The sequence below is a fragment of the Euphorbia lathyris genome, chromosome 1 (assembly GCF_963576675.1).
Source record: "Euphorbia lathyris chromosome 1, ddEupLath1.1, whole genome shotgun sequence".
In the NCBI taxonomy this organism is placed as follows: domain Eukaryota; kingdom Viridiplantae; phylum Streptophyta; class Magnoliopsida; order Malpighiales; family Euphorbiaceae; genus Euphorbia; species Euphorbia lathyris.
Window position 1 is genome coordinate 52,522,469 of NC_088910.1, and position 17,370 is coordinate 52,539,838.

Genomic DNA, 17,370 nt, shown 5'->3' on the forward strand with positions numbered 1-17,370 from the left:
TCAGAGAACCAGTCAATATCAGAGAACCCCATAAAGGAAGGAAGGATGTGGTGAGGAAGGACCCGTTCCCAAACCTTTCTACTATTCGGGCAATCCCTCAAAGCATGGCACAATGTTTCCACATGGCCGCTGCATCTGCTACAGGCACCAGATACAGCCAAGTGCCTTCTGTGTCTATCTGCATTCGTGAGGAGCCTGTCTTTGACTCCCAGCCATAGGAAACTCCTAATGCGGTAGGGGACTTTGAGGGCCCAAATGGACTTCCAAATTTCCAAAGGAGGATCAGCCCTATTAGGGGTAAAAGCTTCATAGGCCGATTTGCAAGAATAAGAACCATTATTAGTCAAGGCCCAGCAGTGTCTGTCCTTATCCTCCTCCTGATTACTAATCTTCACACCTCTAATATTAAGGAGGGTCTCCAGGCTAAGAAAGGAGTCGAACTTAGACCAGATCCAGTCTCCCTCCGAGTCCACCACATCAGCAATTCTCCAGGAGAGGAGATCATTTGGCGGAGGGGCGATGCACACCTCAATCAACGGTTTGTCACCAATCCAGGTGTCATACCAGAAACTAATGGATCTCCCATTACCCACCTCCAAGCCAATCCCCGTACAGAACTCAGCAAAAACAGCACTAAGCCCTTTCCAGAGGAAGGAACAGCTGACAACCCTCTCCTTCGGGCCACCAAAGATTCTATCTTTCCTATACTTGCCGCACAGAAGACGAACCCAAAGGGAGGAGGGGGATTGCCACATTCTCCAAAGAAGCTTCATTAACAGGACTTTATTATTGTCCTTAGCTTGCCTTATACCAAGACCCCCCCTGCTCTTAGGCTGGCAGGCTTCCTTCCAAGGGACCAGGTGAATCTTCCTCCCATCCCCAGACTCTCCCCACAGAAAACGCCGATTAATTTTATCAAGGTCATTGAGGACCGGCTCAGGGAGCTTACAGGCTTGCATGATATGATTTGGAGCAGCGCAGTTGATAGACTGGATTAAAGTAAGGCGACCTGCAAGGGAAAGAGAATTAGCTTTCCAGCTAGCACACAAACCGTTAGATTTGTCCAGAATATCTTTAAAAGAGGCTTTGGACACCCTGTCACTATGAAGAGGGACCCCAAGGTATTTCCCAAACGATTGAGTCAGGGGAATGCCAGACATCTCACTCAGTCTTCTACACAAGCTATTATCCATATTCTTGGAACAAAGCATACGGGATTTATGGATGTTAATCTTCTGGCCAGAAGCCTCACAAAAGCAGTCGAGGATATCCATCACAGCCTTAATTTGTTCCTCATTACCCTCCACAAAAAGCATGACATCATCAGCAAAGAGTAAATGGGTAACAGGGGGGCAATGTCTGTTGATGGAAACAGGGTGGAGAGTCCCTTTGCTCACCGCCTCTTGGATCAGGTGAGACAATCTTTCCATGGCAATAACAAAAAGGAAGGGGCTCATAGGATCCCCTTGACGAATACCCCTGGATGGAGAGAACTCATCCGACATATCCCCATTGATCATAACCTGGAAAACAGGAGAGGAGATACACTTTCCAATCAAATTCCTCCAGTTCTCCGGGATACCAGCTTTGGCTAAACTATCCAGAAGAAAGCTCCAGTTCAACCTATCATAGGCTTTCTCCAGATCCAGCTTGAGAGCCACGATCCCTTTCTTGCCTTTCTTAATCTTCATAGAATGGACAACCTCCTGGGCAATAACAACGTTATCCATCAATTGTCTTCCAGGAACAAAGCTCCCTTAATTTTGGCTGATAATATTCGGAAGGATCTTCCGGATTCTATTAGCCACAATCTTAGTAATAGCTTTATACAAGACATTACAAAGACTGATGGGTCTCATCTGGAGAAAGGAAGAAGGCTTGGCAACCTTAGGAATCAAGACAAGGAGGGTTTTATTAACCAAACTGATATCGTTCGAACCACCAAAGACACCTAACACAAAGTTGTATATACCCTCTTTAACAGTGTCCCAGTGTTTATGATAGAAACTAGCGGGGATACCATCAATACCAGGAGCCTTAGTGGAACCGATGCTGGAGAAGGCCAGATCAATCTCTTTAAGCTCAATGGGATGGAAAGCATTATTAATAGCATCCTCCCCCAAACGAGGAAAGGAAATGCCAAAGTGGGCACTCTCTAGGTCCACAGCTTCCTCTCTGAACAGGTCCTTGTAGAAATCAAGGGCAAGGCGCCGAATGTCCTCCTCCTCAAAAATCCACTCACCACTGGCGTCTTTAATAGCCTCGATCCTATTTCGCTGTCTCCTAATGATCGTTGAGAGGTGGAAAAACCTGGTATTCCGGTCCCCGTCTTGAATCCAAACCTTCCTAGATTTCTGGAACCACAGAAGCTCTTCCTGTCTAAGCACAGCTTCCAACTCGTTCTGAAGAGCTCTTAGGTGACCATTCAGGCTATGATCAAAACGAACCTCCAAGCAACGCTGAACACCTTCCATTCTCCTCAAGAGTTTGTTCTTCCTCCTGATAATATGACCAAAAGTATTTTTATTCCAAACAGCCACATTCCTCCTGAATTCCTCAGTAGCGAGGAGAACATCAGAGTGGGGATGCCAATTGCTTTTAACGAAATCCTTAAACTCGGGGTGAGACTCCCAAGCCACCAGATACCTAAAAGGTCTATTACCTTTCAGCCGATTTCCTTTGACCAAATTAATGAGGATAGGGCAATGGTCTGAGTGACGGAAAGGGAGATTAAGTACCTTGACCTCAGAAAACCTATAAATCGCTGCAACATTAGCGTACACCTTATCCAACCTAACAAACACACTATTCCTTTTCCAGGTAAATTTGTGGCCAGCAGCACCCAGGTCCGAAAGCCCGCACATATCCATACTTTGCTTATGATTAAGACACCGGTTCACATAATGATTACCCCCTCCTCTCTGATTACTCAAGAGGGCAATGTCATTAAAATCCCCGGCAACCAACCACGCCTCCACCATGTTAGAGCTAAAAGAATGAAGGATCTCCCACAGCCTTCTTCGGTTAGTCGAAATAGGATCAGCATAGACGAAGGTAATAAAGAAGGGTTTATTACCCGGGTAACACACCTTACTATGGATGAATTGACTGTCCATAGTAACAATATCAATATTGACTTGACCTGGCTTCCAAAAGAGCCAAATCCCCCCTGCCCGGCCAGTAGCCTCCGACCTGACGCAATTCCAATTCTTAAACTTTCTAACCACCTCATCTGCTTTGGCTCCACTAACCTTGGTCTCAAGAAGGACAAAGCAGGAAGGGTTAAACTGTTTAATGAGATCATTGACATGAATGCGGGTAGCCTTGCTCGCCGCACCTCTAACATTCCAAACGAAGAAGTCCATCAGAGGGGGAGACTACAGACGCAGGCCCAAACCCTAGATCAGGTATTTGTTTGGGGCTCCGGAGAGCCTAGAGGCGGTCCCAGAAGGACCCCTTTTATCCAAAGAATTCAAACCATGAAGGTTCTTTTTAGGTTTCCCTTTGGGATTCTTCATGTTTAACTTACTCACTCCTATAGTCTTACCAATAGGAGCATCAACAGGAGGATGTAGAGTACTCGCCTCCCTACTCAAACCCTTCCCAGCTGACAGGATAGACTGGGGAATCTCTTTGCCTTTAGCAGAAGCATTAGAGACAAAGAGAGGATTAATAGAATTACCCAGACTAGAGGCATGCTCTACCGACTCCAGACCAGGCATGCTTAAATCAATCTGCTTATCAGAAGGATCCGAGTCTTGATCTTCCTCCATAGACAAAACACCGAACCTTGACCCGGAACCCGAAGCTGAGACGAAATAATGTTTACTTAAAATGTTAAGTTAAATATTTTGATTTATCAAAATGAGTGATTTTTAACTTAATTAACTAATTTAAGTGATGGAGAAACAACCATTATCAAACGCAATTAAATTAAATATATGTTTAACATTTTAATTGAAGTGATTAAGTTAGTTATCAAACAACGCTTAAATGCACTTTTCTTAACACGTTAGGGATAAATTTCGGGTTTTGCTATTCACCGCCCCTAAATTACTTATCACCATCCTCTTTTGGATATTTTCGTCCTTTTCATTTTTCCATTCAAAAACTTAATATCCTCTCTCTCCCGAGCCAAAAATTGGATTTATGAAAAATAGACTCGAGAACGTCGAGGAAATCGAATAACTACAGTTCCTATTTACACTAATTGAAAATCGTCTAAAAAAACTAACCGATTTAATCAATATATATATAAAAAATTCATCCAAAATGTGCTAAACGGGTGATTCACACCATTCCGCCTAGGTAGAAACGGATGAACTATCCGTTTTGTGTGAATCACCCGTTTAGCACATTTTGGATGAATTTTTTCTCCAAATCCGAAGACGAAACTCGTGTTTTCGATTCGATTTTCAAATAAAAATACTTATCCGGAGAATCATTAGTCTTTTTTCTTCACTGTGTTTAAGTCCCATGAATGTTGTTCGAGTTTTTAAATTTCGAAGAAATTTGAGAGAATTTCAATTTTTGAGTTTAAAAAATGAAAAGGGCAAAAGTGTCCAAGAGGGGATGGTGATGAGTAATTTGGAGCGGTAAATAGTAATCCATTAAATTTAATGTGTATCTTTGATTACATTTCTTTTTTAAGAAACAATTATTCATTTAACTAATTTTTTTTATTAAATTATATAAAAAAACTATTCTAAAAAATAAAAGTGAAAAGTGTTATAGAAACTCGGACTTTAAAAGAGCTCTTGGGGACGTACGAGACAGACTCGGATCATGCTATTAATTTTCAAACATTAAGCATCTTTTTTAGCCAAAAAGTTTAAGAAATGAAGCGTTAGTCTATTCGATTCACAATCTTTTCCCTTTTAGTGGGTTTCAAATCCAACAAGGAAAATGCGTATTCATTGGACTTCATGGAATAAGTGATGTGTAGGAAAGGAACATGGTGGTCTTGGTTTTTGTCAATAAGGGCTGTAAATTCCGCCATACTCGTTAAACAGACATGGATCCTTGTTACCAGACCAGATACTTTATTCTGTAGGATTCTCAAAGCTAAATATTTCGCTAGAGGATATTTTTTGTCATCTCGATTAGGTTCTAATAAGCCGAGTATGATATGGAGAGTTTGAGGGAAGTGTTTGTTAAAGGGCTACGGTGGCAAATAGGGATGGAAATTGTCACGTCCGTTTCTAAAATTTCTAATTTTTATTTTCGAAATAAATAGTGTTAATTAATTATAAAAAATTTTAAGTATATTATTGAGTTCAATTTAATGTGTTTTAGATGTAAATTAAAAGTTTTAGGTAAATGTTATAAAAAGTTATAAATTAAAAGGATCAAAGTTAATATTTTCTAATGACTTTTACACTTACACGTAAAAGCAAATTTCAGATTTATTTTATTTAAAAAAAATAATAAATAAATAAATAATAAATGGAGTTAAAAGTTTACACCACTTGTGGACCAAGTTATTAAAGAGGATGGAGGGCATTCAACGCAGGTTGGAATAGGAATGTGTTTGGGCATATTAATAAGGTGCAGGGGTGGAATAGGAATGTGTTTGGGCATATTATCAGAAGGAAGAACAAGTTATTAAAGAGGATGGAGGGCATTCAACGCAGGTTGGAGGGGAGGTTTGATCATAGCCTTGAGGGCCTCCTCAGAACCCTTCAGAAGGAGCTGGAGGCTGTGCTTAGGCAGGAGGAGTTCCTTTGGTTCCAGAAGTCTCGGAAGTCCTGGATTAGAGATGGCGATCGTAATACCAAATACTTCCATCTCTCTACCCTGATTAGAAGGCAGAGAAATAGAATTGAGGCCATTAAGGATTCTAATGGTGATTGGGTTTATGAAGATGAGGTTATTCGAAACTTAGCCCTGGATTTCTACAGAGAGCTGTTCAAAGAGGAACCTGTTCTTTTGGAGAGGGCTCACTCTATTGCTACATTTCCTTTAATCAGTGAGGATTGTAGTCAGGAGGCCTTTCAACCTATTTCCCGAAAAGAGATTGACCAAGCTATCTTCAGCATTGGGGCTTCTAAAGCTCCTGGGATTGATGGTCTTCCGGCGGGCTTTTACCATAAGCATTGGGATGTAGTGAAGGAAGGCATCTATAATTTTGTCTTGGGGGTGTTCAGTGGTTCGAAGGATATTGAGCTGGTTAATAGAACCCTCCTGGTTCTGATTCCTAAGATTGATAAGCCTTCTTCCTTTTTGCATATGAGACCTATCAGTCTTTGTAATGTTCTTTACAAAACTGTTACAAAGATTGTGGCTAATAGAATCCGTGGCATTCTTCCTGCGATCATTTGTCAGAATCAGGGTAGCTTTGTGCCTGGTAGACAAATGATGGATAATGTGGTGATCGCCCAAGAGATGGTCCACACGATGAAGATTAGGAAGGGGAGGAAAGGCATTGTGGCTCTGAAGCTGGATTTAGATAAGGCCTATGATCGAATTAATTGGGATTTCTTGATGGAGAGCCTTGAGAGAGCTAGAATCCCGGACAGCTGGAGAAGTTTAATTAAGGTATGTATTTCTTCTCCTGTGTTTCAAGTTATGGTCAATGGGGATATGTCGGAGGAATTTTCCCCGGGCAGAGGAATCCGTCAGGGGGATCCTATGAGCCCTTTCCTTTTTGTTATTGCTATGGAGAGGCTCTCTCACCTGATTCAGGATGCGATTGATAATGGGAGTTTCCACCCTGTGGCGATCAACAGCTTCTGTCCCCAGGTGACTCACTTATTCTTTGCAGATGATGTCCTTATCTTTCTTGAGGGTAATGAGGAGCAGTTGAGAGTCATTATGGATATTCTGGATTGTTTTTGTTCGGCCTCTGGGCAGAAGCTTAATATCCAGAAATCTAGGATGATGTGCTCTAAGAATATGAATCAGAGAGTCTGTAAGAGATTAAGTGATCTCTCAGGTATTCCTCTTACTGATTCTCTTGGGAAGTATCTGGGCGTTCCCCTCCATAGTGAGCGTGTGTCTAAAGGCTCCTTCAAAGAGACTTTGGATAAAGCTAATTCGAAGTGTGCCACTTGGAAAGCCAAGACTCTGTCTCTCGCTGGCCGCCTCACGTTAATTCAATCTGTTAATTGTGCTGCTCCCAATCACATCATGCAGGCTTGTAAGCTTCCGGATCCTGTGCTTAATGATCTTGACAAGATTAACCGTAGGTTCCTGTGGGGGGAAGCTGCGGAGGGCAGGAAGATCCATCTTGTGCCTTGGAGTGAGGTTTGCCAGCCTAAAGATTCTGGGGGTCTGGGTATTAGGAAAGCAAAGGACAATAATAAAGTTTTATTAATGAAACTCCTTTGGCGTATGTGGCAAAACCCCTCCTCTCTTTGGGTTCGCCTCCTTTGTGGTAAGTATCGGAAAGACAAAATCTTCGGGGGCCCGAAAGAGAGAGTTGCTAATTGTTCCTTCCTCTGGAAAGGACTTAGTGCTGTGTTTGATGAGTTCTGCTCGGGAGTTGGCCTGGAGGTGGGGAATGGTAAGTCCATTAGTTTCTGGTTTGATAACTGGATTGGGGATAAACCGTTAATTGAGGTGTGTTCTTCCCCCCCGCCTAGTGATATACGCAACTGGAGGATTGCCGATGTGGTTGACTCGGAAGGGGACTGGATCTGGTCAAAGTTTGATACTTTCTTTAGCCTTGAGACTCTCCTTAGAATGCGGGGAGTGAAGGTGAGTAATCAAGAGGAAGACTTGGATAGGCACTGTTGGGCGCTGACTAACAATGGAGTTTATTCTTGCAAATCGGCCTTTGAAGCTTTCTCTCTCTTTAGATCTGACCCTCCCTCGGATGTGTGGAAGTCGATTTGGACCCTTAAAGTTCCTTTCCGTATTAGGAGTTTCCTGTGGCTGGGCGTTAAGGACAGGCTTCTTACTAATTCGGATAGGCACAGAAGGCACTTGGCTGATTCTGGAGCTTGCAGTAGATGCAGAGGCCATGTTGAGACTTTGTGCCATGCTCTTAGAGATTGCTCTAATAGTAAAGAGGTTTGGAGGAAAATTCTCCCACACCATATTTTCTCTTCCTTCATGGCACATTCTGAGGTCGACTGGTTCTCTGATGGTGTTAGAGGAAAGTTGCTTCCATACATGGAGCATGGTGACATTTTCTTTGCTATTATCTGTCACCAAGTTTGGAAATGGAGAAACGAGGAGATTTTTGGAGATAAAACTGTTTTTATGACAAACTTAGCTGATTTCTTCTCGAAAAAACTTTTCTCTATTATCGATAGTTTCAAAGGAGAGTCCCTTGCCAGAGCCTCTCAGTGTTGTGATGTCCATCTCGTGGGATGGAGCAGGCCAAGAGAGGGGGTTGTGAAGCTGAATACTGATGGTTCCTGCCTCAGTAACGGTAAGATTGCGGCTGGAGGTGTGCTTAGAGATGTAGGGGGCGTCTGGCTTTCTGGGTTCTCCCAGAATTTAGGGTTGGGTTCTTCCTTTTCTGCGGAGCTCTGGGCTATTCTTACTGGAATCAATCTTGCTAAAAGGCTGGGTGTTAAGAGGCTCTCTGTGGAGTCTGATAATTTGGAAGCAATCAAAATGATTTCTGAGAATCATTCTATGGGTCTTAACAGTCGCAACCTCATCAAAGCTATTATAAGGCTTTGCTCCTCCTTTGAGTTCGTAGAGTTCAGACACATTTTTAGAGAGCAGAATCGTGTTGCTGATCACTTGGCGGCGGCGGGCCATGAAGGGACGTTAGGCGTTACTACCCTTCCTGTTTCCCCTAGTTTCATCTCTCATCTTCTCTTAGAAGATAGGATTGGGGTTAGCTTCCCTAGGCTAATTCCTGGGTAGTTTGTTGTTATTCATTTTTCTTTTCCTTTTCTACCAAAAAAAAAAAAAGTTTACACCACTTGTCATTATAAAGCAAAGACTAATGTCTCCGTCCAATCATATGTTTACTACAAATGTGACACATATTAATATAAATGTTTTAATGAATAATTTTTAAATGTAAAACATAGGTATTAATCATCATATAGGTGTCAATCATACAACTAATTCAAATTACATGTGTCAATTATTAAAGAATGTTGTACTTAATATTATAATTAAATTTATCTCTATAAAAAAAGAAGCTCCATCTTATATATGAAGGAGGAAGGGAAGGATACACTAACCTAAAACAAAAAAAAAAAGAAAAAGAAAAAGAGAGAGCAAGAGTGGTGATGGTTAAAGGGGCTAAATGATGCCCAGCCTCACGAAATTCCCGGTTGCCGGAAATCGAACCGACCGATCGATTTCAAGATCAAATTTTAACTGTAGCTTTTAGGGACACATAAAATTGATAGAAGAAGATATATGGGTGGGGAAGTGGTGTAATCCGGCGGCTGTTAACGGAACAACGACAAATTTTCGGTGACGAACGACGACATTTCGGTAACTGTATTTTATATCTAATTATTTTTAAAATGTTATAAATATGATTTTGAGTAAGTATAGTTTCGATAGTTTCTTCAAAGATTGATAATTAATAATTTAGCGTCTATGAATTACTAATAAAATATAAATTTTAGACTAGCTGTCGTTTAGATTTATCGAAGTAAATTTTGTTATTAAGACTTTTAGTCGGGTAACGAGTTTAAAAGTATGATTAGTCTGAATTAGGTACGTTGTTTTATCTCATAGTCCAAAATGGACCAATAAGAATATTTGATCATTTTAAAGTTTATCAATAATTTGAATGTAAAAGTAGTAGAATAAGTTGAATATGAAATTAGGGCGTAGTTTAGCGTGGTTTAATAAATCTAACTGAATCTTTGGTCAGAATTAACGATATGAATTTATGATACCAGTTTAGTGTACAGTTGACAATTTCGGTAACGAATATAAATAGTCTGATAAAAAAAATATTGGTTTAAAATTTAATTTTATAATAATTAAGTGACGTTAATTTATCGAATTAATTATAAATTAGAAGGACTAATACCGATATTTACCAATTAAAGTCGGTATAAAGTTGAATATAAATAATTTGAATGTAAGATTAGTTCGAATAGACTTATGATCATATGAGGAGTCTAACGGTATATTTGGTCTAAAATAACTATATTTGGACTAAAATAGCTATTCTGGTGACAGATAAAAATAAGTCTCAGTTTTAAATGATTTAATGATTTAAGTAGTTTTGAATACGTTTTATTAAATTGTTTAAATATTCCGATACTTTTGATTTTGATTATTTGAAGAATAATTATTATTATCGTGGTGTTCTGGAAATTTGGTCGAGAAAATGAATTTGATAATCTTATGCGAATTGTTTTTGGATTGAGAAAGCTATTACGGATATTGTTATTATTTATGTGATTTGGATCGAAATCCAATATGATTTTTATGTTGTGATATTGCCAAAGATAAAATGGTTTTGTCCATCTAGGATTGCCAAAGATAAAATGGTTTTGTCCATCTAGGGTTGCCCGGGGTAGGGGTATTAATTGTAAGACCATACCTAAGGGCGGTATGGCCAGAGTGCACGGCTGGTAGTCCTAACGTTAGGCAAGGCGAGATATGAATGAGATATCTCGATTATTGATATGATTGAGCTTATGATAAGCTACACGGGTGGAATTCGAGGATGGACACGTAAATTTGTATTACGTTTTCAATGCTTGGTGATTTGAAATATAATGTTTTACGTTTATTTAATTACGAGTCGGTTTGTTAAAGCGGTTTGTTGGATTTGATTTGTTTTGATAAAATGATATATATATATATATATATTTATTAAATTATATAGTGATAAAGTGAAATATACAATTAAGTTATTAGCGTGTCAATCAACAAATCAATAAGTTAAAATGAGTTAATAAGTTAAGAGAACTACCTATTAGAACTACCTAAAATAGGTAGAATTATGTGGCTCCCGATTTAAAGATTAAAAGACGTTCGGGATACGTAGGAAGCTTGATAGAATTATCGAGTTCAAGCCTAATAATTAATAAAACTTTAGGTAGTCTAAATGAATTTTTATCTATTAGAAAATATGTTTAGCTTTTAGACTGTTAAAAGTTCGTTACCTTGTTTTTCATTCATACCCGATGCCGATTTGGGTCGGGTGTGACAGACATCATATAAATGTTTTTATATTTGGCATGCACCTTGGATAGGGGATTCGTTGGAGTTTCGGCCTTGTCCGACATGAGGATTGGGTTTGAGGAATTGATGTTAGCAAAGTTACGGTGCGCAAATTCATGTGATTGGGATATTTCACGGATCTAAATGATTTTCTTGGAGTGTGCAGTATTCTGCAATTACATAAAGGAGATGTAACGATTCCTGACAAATTGATATGCATTTTGACAAACATGGAATATACTCTATATGATCGGGGTATTGTGTGGCTTGGGATAGTTGTGGTCGGTTTATGCCTAAAGCTACGGGGCATCTATGGTCTCGGGTTTGTCACACCTAAACTTATTAATTTTGGATTTCCAATACCCTTATTTGATGACTTTTCAGATTCAAAGTTGACATGACACTATCAAGTCAAACTTCCACCTAAACACGTTTCAAGCAAATTGAGTAAATTAGGGCGGGCGATAGAGGTTCAAATTGATAGAGGTTCAAATTGATAAGTTTAGATGTGTAATAAGTCCAAATATAAGTTGAGGGTCCTAAACAGGAAATTGTAAAAATTCTAGGTGTATAATTATGTATTAAACGTTGTAAAAGTTATACATATGGCTATTATAATATTAGGGATGAAAAGGTAATTTTAACATTCTTGTGAGTTTTGGCCACCATACAATTATAAAATTATCAAGCACTATACGTTTATCATTTACCAAAATTAGAGGGCATTTCTCGTAATTACAGCAAAAAAAACGTGCCCTTATTGTTTTTTTTTTGGTTTCCCGGGCAACCTATCGCGGAAAAAAAGGTATCTCTTGACCTTCACCCTTTTTTCGATCTAATCTTCCTTCTCGATCGTCAATTAAATCTGTGATTTCAATCCTCCTCGTTTCTTTTTTGTTTTTCTGTTCATCGATCTCAATTTCACTCTTACCTTTTTTCTGCCCATTTTTAGGGTTAATTTAAAATCTTTCTTGCGAGATCCTTGAAATCACATGCGATTTTTTCTTCTTCTGGGTTTCGTTTTCTAATCAATCGTTCATTTACGTCTTGTAAATTTTTGTTTCTTTCGGAATTTTATTTACAAGGTTTTTCGATCCATAGATCTACTAGATCTTGACTCGTATTCTTTGGGAGGTTTCTATTCATCTGTTCGTTGAGTTGTAATTTTTGAAATTCTTCAAGAATTTGGAGATCTAGGGTTACATCAGGAATTTGTCTAATTTTTTTAATTTTTTTGGGGATAAAGTAAATTTTAATTCCTGAGGTTCCTTAATTGCTCTGCGCTGCGTTTTCCTATCTTAGCGATTCCTTCAATCAATTTAAGGAGACTTCCTTTTTTGAGGTATAAACACGATTTAATTTTCGTTAAGTTCGATTTGAAATATGATTGATAAAAGTCAAAATCTGGGGATATATGGAAAAAAGAAAAGAAAAGAGGATTATTGATAATATTTGGCAAAATTATAGAGAGCTGGGCAATTATTTTCTTTTTTTAATTTAGGTGATGTGATATTATATATTTTACCAACTTGCCCTTGAACAGAAAAGGAGTCCCTTTTATAGATTGAGCTGACCCCACTTCCCTACATAACAATTTTATAGTTATGAAATAACTTGTGTAGATGTTTACCGAATCATATATATGCAATTTATTGACTAAGGACAAAGCTTTATTACATGTACACTTTAAGTGTTGCTTTCAATTAAAAGACCATGCCAATTTATGTTTTTTATTTCCTCTAATGTATTTTTATTGCATTTTAAGTTATTTTTCTTAGTTGCTTTTAATTGCTGATTAGGTGTGAATAAGGTGGAGAAGTTGCATATATGAGTTTTATGGAATTATATAATGCCAATGCAACTTGCATTAATATTAATTCTGCTTCACACTTCTAAGTTATGGAATATTGTAGTCTAACATACATTATGTGTTGCAAAATGTGTTTTGCTGCTTTTGTGTTTTATGCATCATAAGATGTGTTTTTGTTTTACTTCATGTGCTCCATAAGTATTGGACTCTCACTTTCTGGATGCTAATCATTTTCATGGCCTCATCTGCATTCATTAATATGTTTTAATCTTTCTAGGCAGTTAAAATGGTGCAAAAACGATCTTTTTATGATGAGGAAACATATAGCATTTCCTGTAAGCACCCAAGACAAGTGGAATACAATAATGAGCTAGTCTCATTTTCGGAATTTGTTCCGATGGAGGTTCGTTCTCCGAGAATTCATGCTCAAGGTGAGTCAAGGTTATTTGATCTCTAATGGATTTTAGGAATGAAAAATCACGTTGTTTGGCCTACAATTCAAAGTTCAATAAGTCACTATCTTTTATGTTCAAAACCACTTACATTTAGGACCTAGAGCCTTAATCATCAGAATTTTGTTTGGCCCCTCTATTAGTTTCTTTTTTTTTTCAATGCGGTTAACATTTTGAACTCAGAATTTGGTTCGTTGATGGTTTCCATGGCCCTCTATTAGTTCCTTCCCTTATCTGTCCCTTCTCTTCCCGTAATGACTGATTTATCAGATATTTGGAAGCTTCTAGTTCTTTTGCATTGACTTCCATCAAAATCACTGAAGTCTTGGCTCTGATAATGTTGTCAAATGCCGAGACAGCTTGATTGGAAAAATTTCCTTATTTATTTTGTAATAAACCTGATAGGTTACTTTATTATTTGGTGAAGGTGAGTCTGGACTCACTGAAAATGCTATTGAACACCATGAAAAGCTTGGCAGTGAAATCAATGGTAGATTTCCAATTAGTGCCAGGAATGATGTGGAGGACAATGTTCCTGGAAGAAGTTTAATTTCTTCCTCTAACATTGGTTTTAATGAAGAAGCTTCCCATCCACGGCTACCAGTGTATGTATCTTGTCGCTCTGAATATTTTAGCCCTAGCCCTCAGCATCCGAGTAGGGCTGTAACTCACCATGAGGACATATATTCTTTGCTTTTGCGTTATCCTCCAACAAAAGCTGTTCCAATTGGATCAGATCATCAAGCTGACATCCCAGAATGGAGTCCTCAGGATTATAAGTTAAAAACAAAGTTTTCAGGTACACCTGGATCACTTCAAGATGCTCGTCTTGTTCCCCAGAATGACGAGGATAGGTTGATGGGGACTTGTGTCATTCCCATGCCTGATTTGGGAAGTGTTAATGAGCTTGAAAATGTTAAGATTGACTGCTGCTGTTTGGATGATGGTTCTATCAGATGTGTCAGACAGCACATAGTTGAAGCAAGAGATGAACTCGAGAGAACTGTTGGAACGGAGAGATTTGAAGGGTTGGGGTTCAGTGTCATGGGAGAGCAAGTGGCAGCGAAATGGAGTGAGGAGGAAGAACAATTGTTCTATGAGGTAGTATTGTCAAATCCTATGTCACTGGGCAGGAACTTTTGGAACCGTCTTTCTGCTGTCTTCCCTTCTAGAACCAAAGAGGACATTGTGAGCTACTACTTTAATGTCTTTATGCTTCGAATGCGAGCTGAACAGAACCGATGCAAGTCAAATGGCATTTACGACAGTGATGATGATGAATGGCAAGGGAGTGATGATTACAATGACGATGAGCTTGAAATTACAGAAGACAATGGTGACTCTATTTTTGAGTCTCCTCTACACCTAGATGATCATGCTCATATTCAAAGCAAGAAAGACGATCAACATACCTGTGACAGATATGATGCAGATGATACCTCTGATGATAGGGATGGCAGCAACTTTTTAGCTACATGCCCAAAGATATCATTTGATAGGTGTAGTTTGACACCCAATTACGGTAGAATGATAGATGGAGAAGTCCAAGACGAGTCCTGCACGTCGTCTGATACGGGCAGGGAAGAAAGTGATACCCAGTGGTCATGTAGGTATAATGGATTAAGCTATGGAAGTAGGGAAGATGATGAAGAATTAGAAGGTTGCAATGTGAAATTATGGGATGTGGAATGCCCAAAAATTGATGATGACTTGTTATCAACTTGTAGCATGATTGAGGAGGTATTTGGAGGAGGATCACTGAAGTAGAAGTCAAGAGATGACATAAGTCTAAGCTACCAAATAAAGGTAAATAAGAACTTGTTGTCTTAGGCATTAGCTTCACACCATAGATTGTAGTAATTTTTGAACCAAGAAAAATGGGGAAGAGAGATAGAGAGAGTTCATTTGTACATAGCCTGTAAAATAGAAGATGAGTTCATTAGTTAAAGGTGAATTATTTGATTGATATGTTGAATCTGCATTTTTTGGATTCTCATTAAGGGATTACAAACTTGTATTAAGGAATAATATTGTTTCCCATTAATTAATGGAGCAATAGTATTTTTTTGACAAATTAAAGTTGAAATTTATAATGAGATTACTGTTATTGTAGCATATATTTATATTTGTAGCATGCTGGATTATTTTGAACAAAATAGACTATTGACCCAGCATCTTTAAACAGTGATGGTCAAATTGAAAAGGCTGATATGATATTCCACTGAATGAGATTGCTATCTTTTCTGATATGCTAAAGAAAAAAAAAATACTAATTCTGAGATGCTATTTTCTTTCTTTAAACAAAGGAAAAAAAAATGCTTCAAGTTGTGGACATGATCAAATAATGAATTTGATGGAAACTTGAAATTTAGGAAAAGATAAGATAAGAAATAAGAAGAAAAAGATGAATAAGCTAGACAACTGCTATTAGAAAATAAGGTGCTATTAGAAAATAAGGTGCTAATAGAAGCTCTTTCCTATTCGAGAAGTCAAGATAGAATAATAAATCTAAAAAGTTAAAGGAAAGCTATGAAAGTAAATATAATTACTCCTATTGATTATTTATATCTATTCACACTCTATTATCAATCACTCAATACACATGTCATATACTAATTTAAATTTTTTTCATTTTATTAAACTATTTTCTCCAATATTTAAACACTGCAACCATTTAATAATATAAGACCTACTAATTAATTTAATAATATATTTTATATTTTTTAAATTTTTTTTTTTAGAAAAACTCAAAAGGCTGCCTTTGAAAGCCTCGTTCTGCTTAAGCAGATGAGAAAAGTTTAATAAACTTAAACTATTCTTAATGGTGTCAATTTTTTTTTTTTATTGAGGGGTTAATGAGCTTTTTATTAACCTTATTATTATATATGCTTTTAGGCTATCTATCAGAATTTTTGAGCATGTCTATCAGAATTCTTGCAGTAAACTCCAACTAAATTAGAGTGATTTTAGTTGAATTTTAAACTAACTCCATAATTGAATTTCAATTTTTTTCATCTTATTTAATTATGATGAAACTAAGTACAGTATATAAATAGATGGAACACCTCTCTCTCTATATTGATAAATGAAAACCAATGTTGGATTTTCTCTTTTAAAGACCATCCAGTCAACATTTTTTTAAATAAAATCCTCGTATAAAATATTTTTTATTTTGTCTATAATATTTTGAAGTATTATGTATGTGATTTGATAATTGATGTTTCATGTCCTTTCATTAAATGATCAGTCCTGTATGTTATTATAATCATTCAAAAAGTCAAACCTTAGCTAGCTAGTTGTGTATTGAAGAAATAAAAAAAAATGTTAAAAGAAAAAAGAAAAAATGTTAAAATGAAATTGGCAATTCCAAACCAAGTATTGGATTGGAAGGGCTAAGGAAGGACAGGAAGTGTAATTAATAAAATTAGGTTAGTGGGCATTTATGCAATTAAGTTTCAGCACCATACCTACTACCCTAATTTTGTTTTATGTATTTATAAGTGTACTTACTAATTATTCAGGAATGGATTAAGTATATAGTTAAATTGAATGAAAATGGAGGCTTTAATTAAAACTCAGGTACATAGTGGAAACAAAGCAACAATACATTACTTGCATCAACTAACATTAATATTAGTTTCCTTTGCTTTTTTGCTTTTTTGGTCTAAATATGAGATTTTAAAAAAAAGTCTAAATATGAAATAAAAATTGTTTGATAAAATTTTAAAATAATTATTTTTAACAGAAACTATTTATTAGTACAATAATAAATAGCAAACAACTAACAACAAATAAAAACATGTAAACGAAATAAGTACTGAATAATTTTTTTTTTTATCCCGGAGGGATAAAGGAATATGCAAATTTTGCTAATTTCCTAACTCATATTTTTAAAATTAAAAAAAAAAACAACAAATTTATATTTATATTTATAGTGTGATAGTGGTGGTGTGCTAACTCACTGAGAAGGAGACTAGGTAAGAAATGGGTCCCATCCCATAAAAA

The 17,370-nt window shown here is 37.3% G+C and overlaps 1 protein-coding gene across 4 annotated transcripts; it reads left to right on the forward strand.

Moving 5' to 3' along the window:
- The first annotated feature begins 9,211 nt into the window (after window positions 1-9,211).
- On the forward strand, window positions 9,212-15,461 carry LOC136232819 (uncharacterized). Of its 4 annotated transcripts, none has more exons than XM_066022272.1 (3): window positions 9,212-9,408; window positions 13,191-13,344; window positions 13,793-15,461. In XM_066022272.1, exons 2-3 carry the CDS (start codon window positions 13,200-13,202, stop codon window positions 15,130-15,132), a joined length of 1,485 nt encoding a protein of 494 aa, XP_065878344.1. In that variant the 5' UTR covers window positions 9,212-9,408; window positions 13,191-13,199; the 3' UTR covers window positions 15,133-15,461. The 4 variants fall into 4 exon arrangements, with proteins under 4 accessions (XP_065878344.1, XP_065878335.1, XP_065878329.1 ...); XM_066022263.1 differs by lacking the exon at window positions 9,212-9,408 and adding an exon at window positions 11,628-11,908; XM_066022248.1 differs by lacking the exon at window positions 9,212-9,408 and adding an exon at window positions 11,629-12,445.
- The last annotated feature ends 1,909 nt before the right edge of the window (window positions 15,462-17,370 follow it).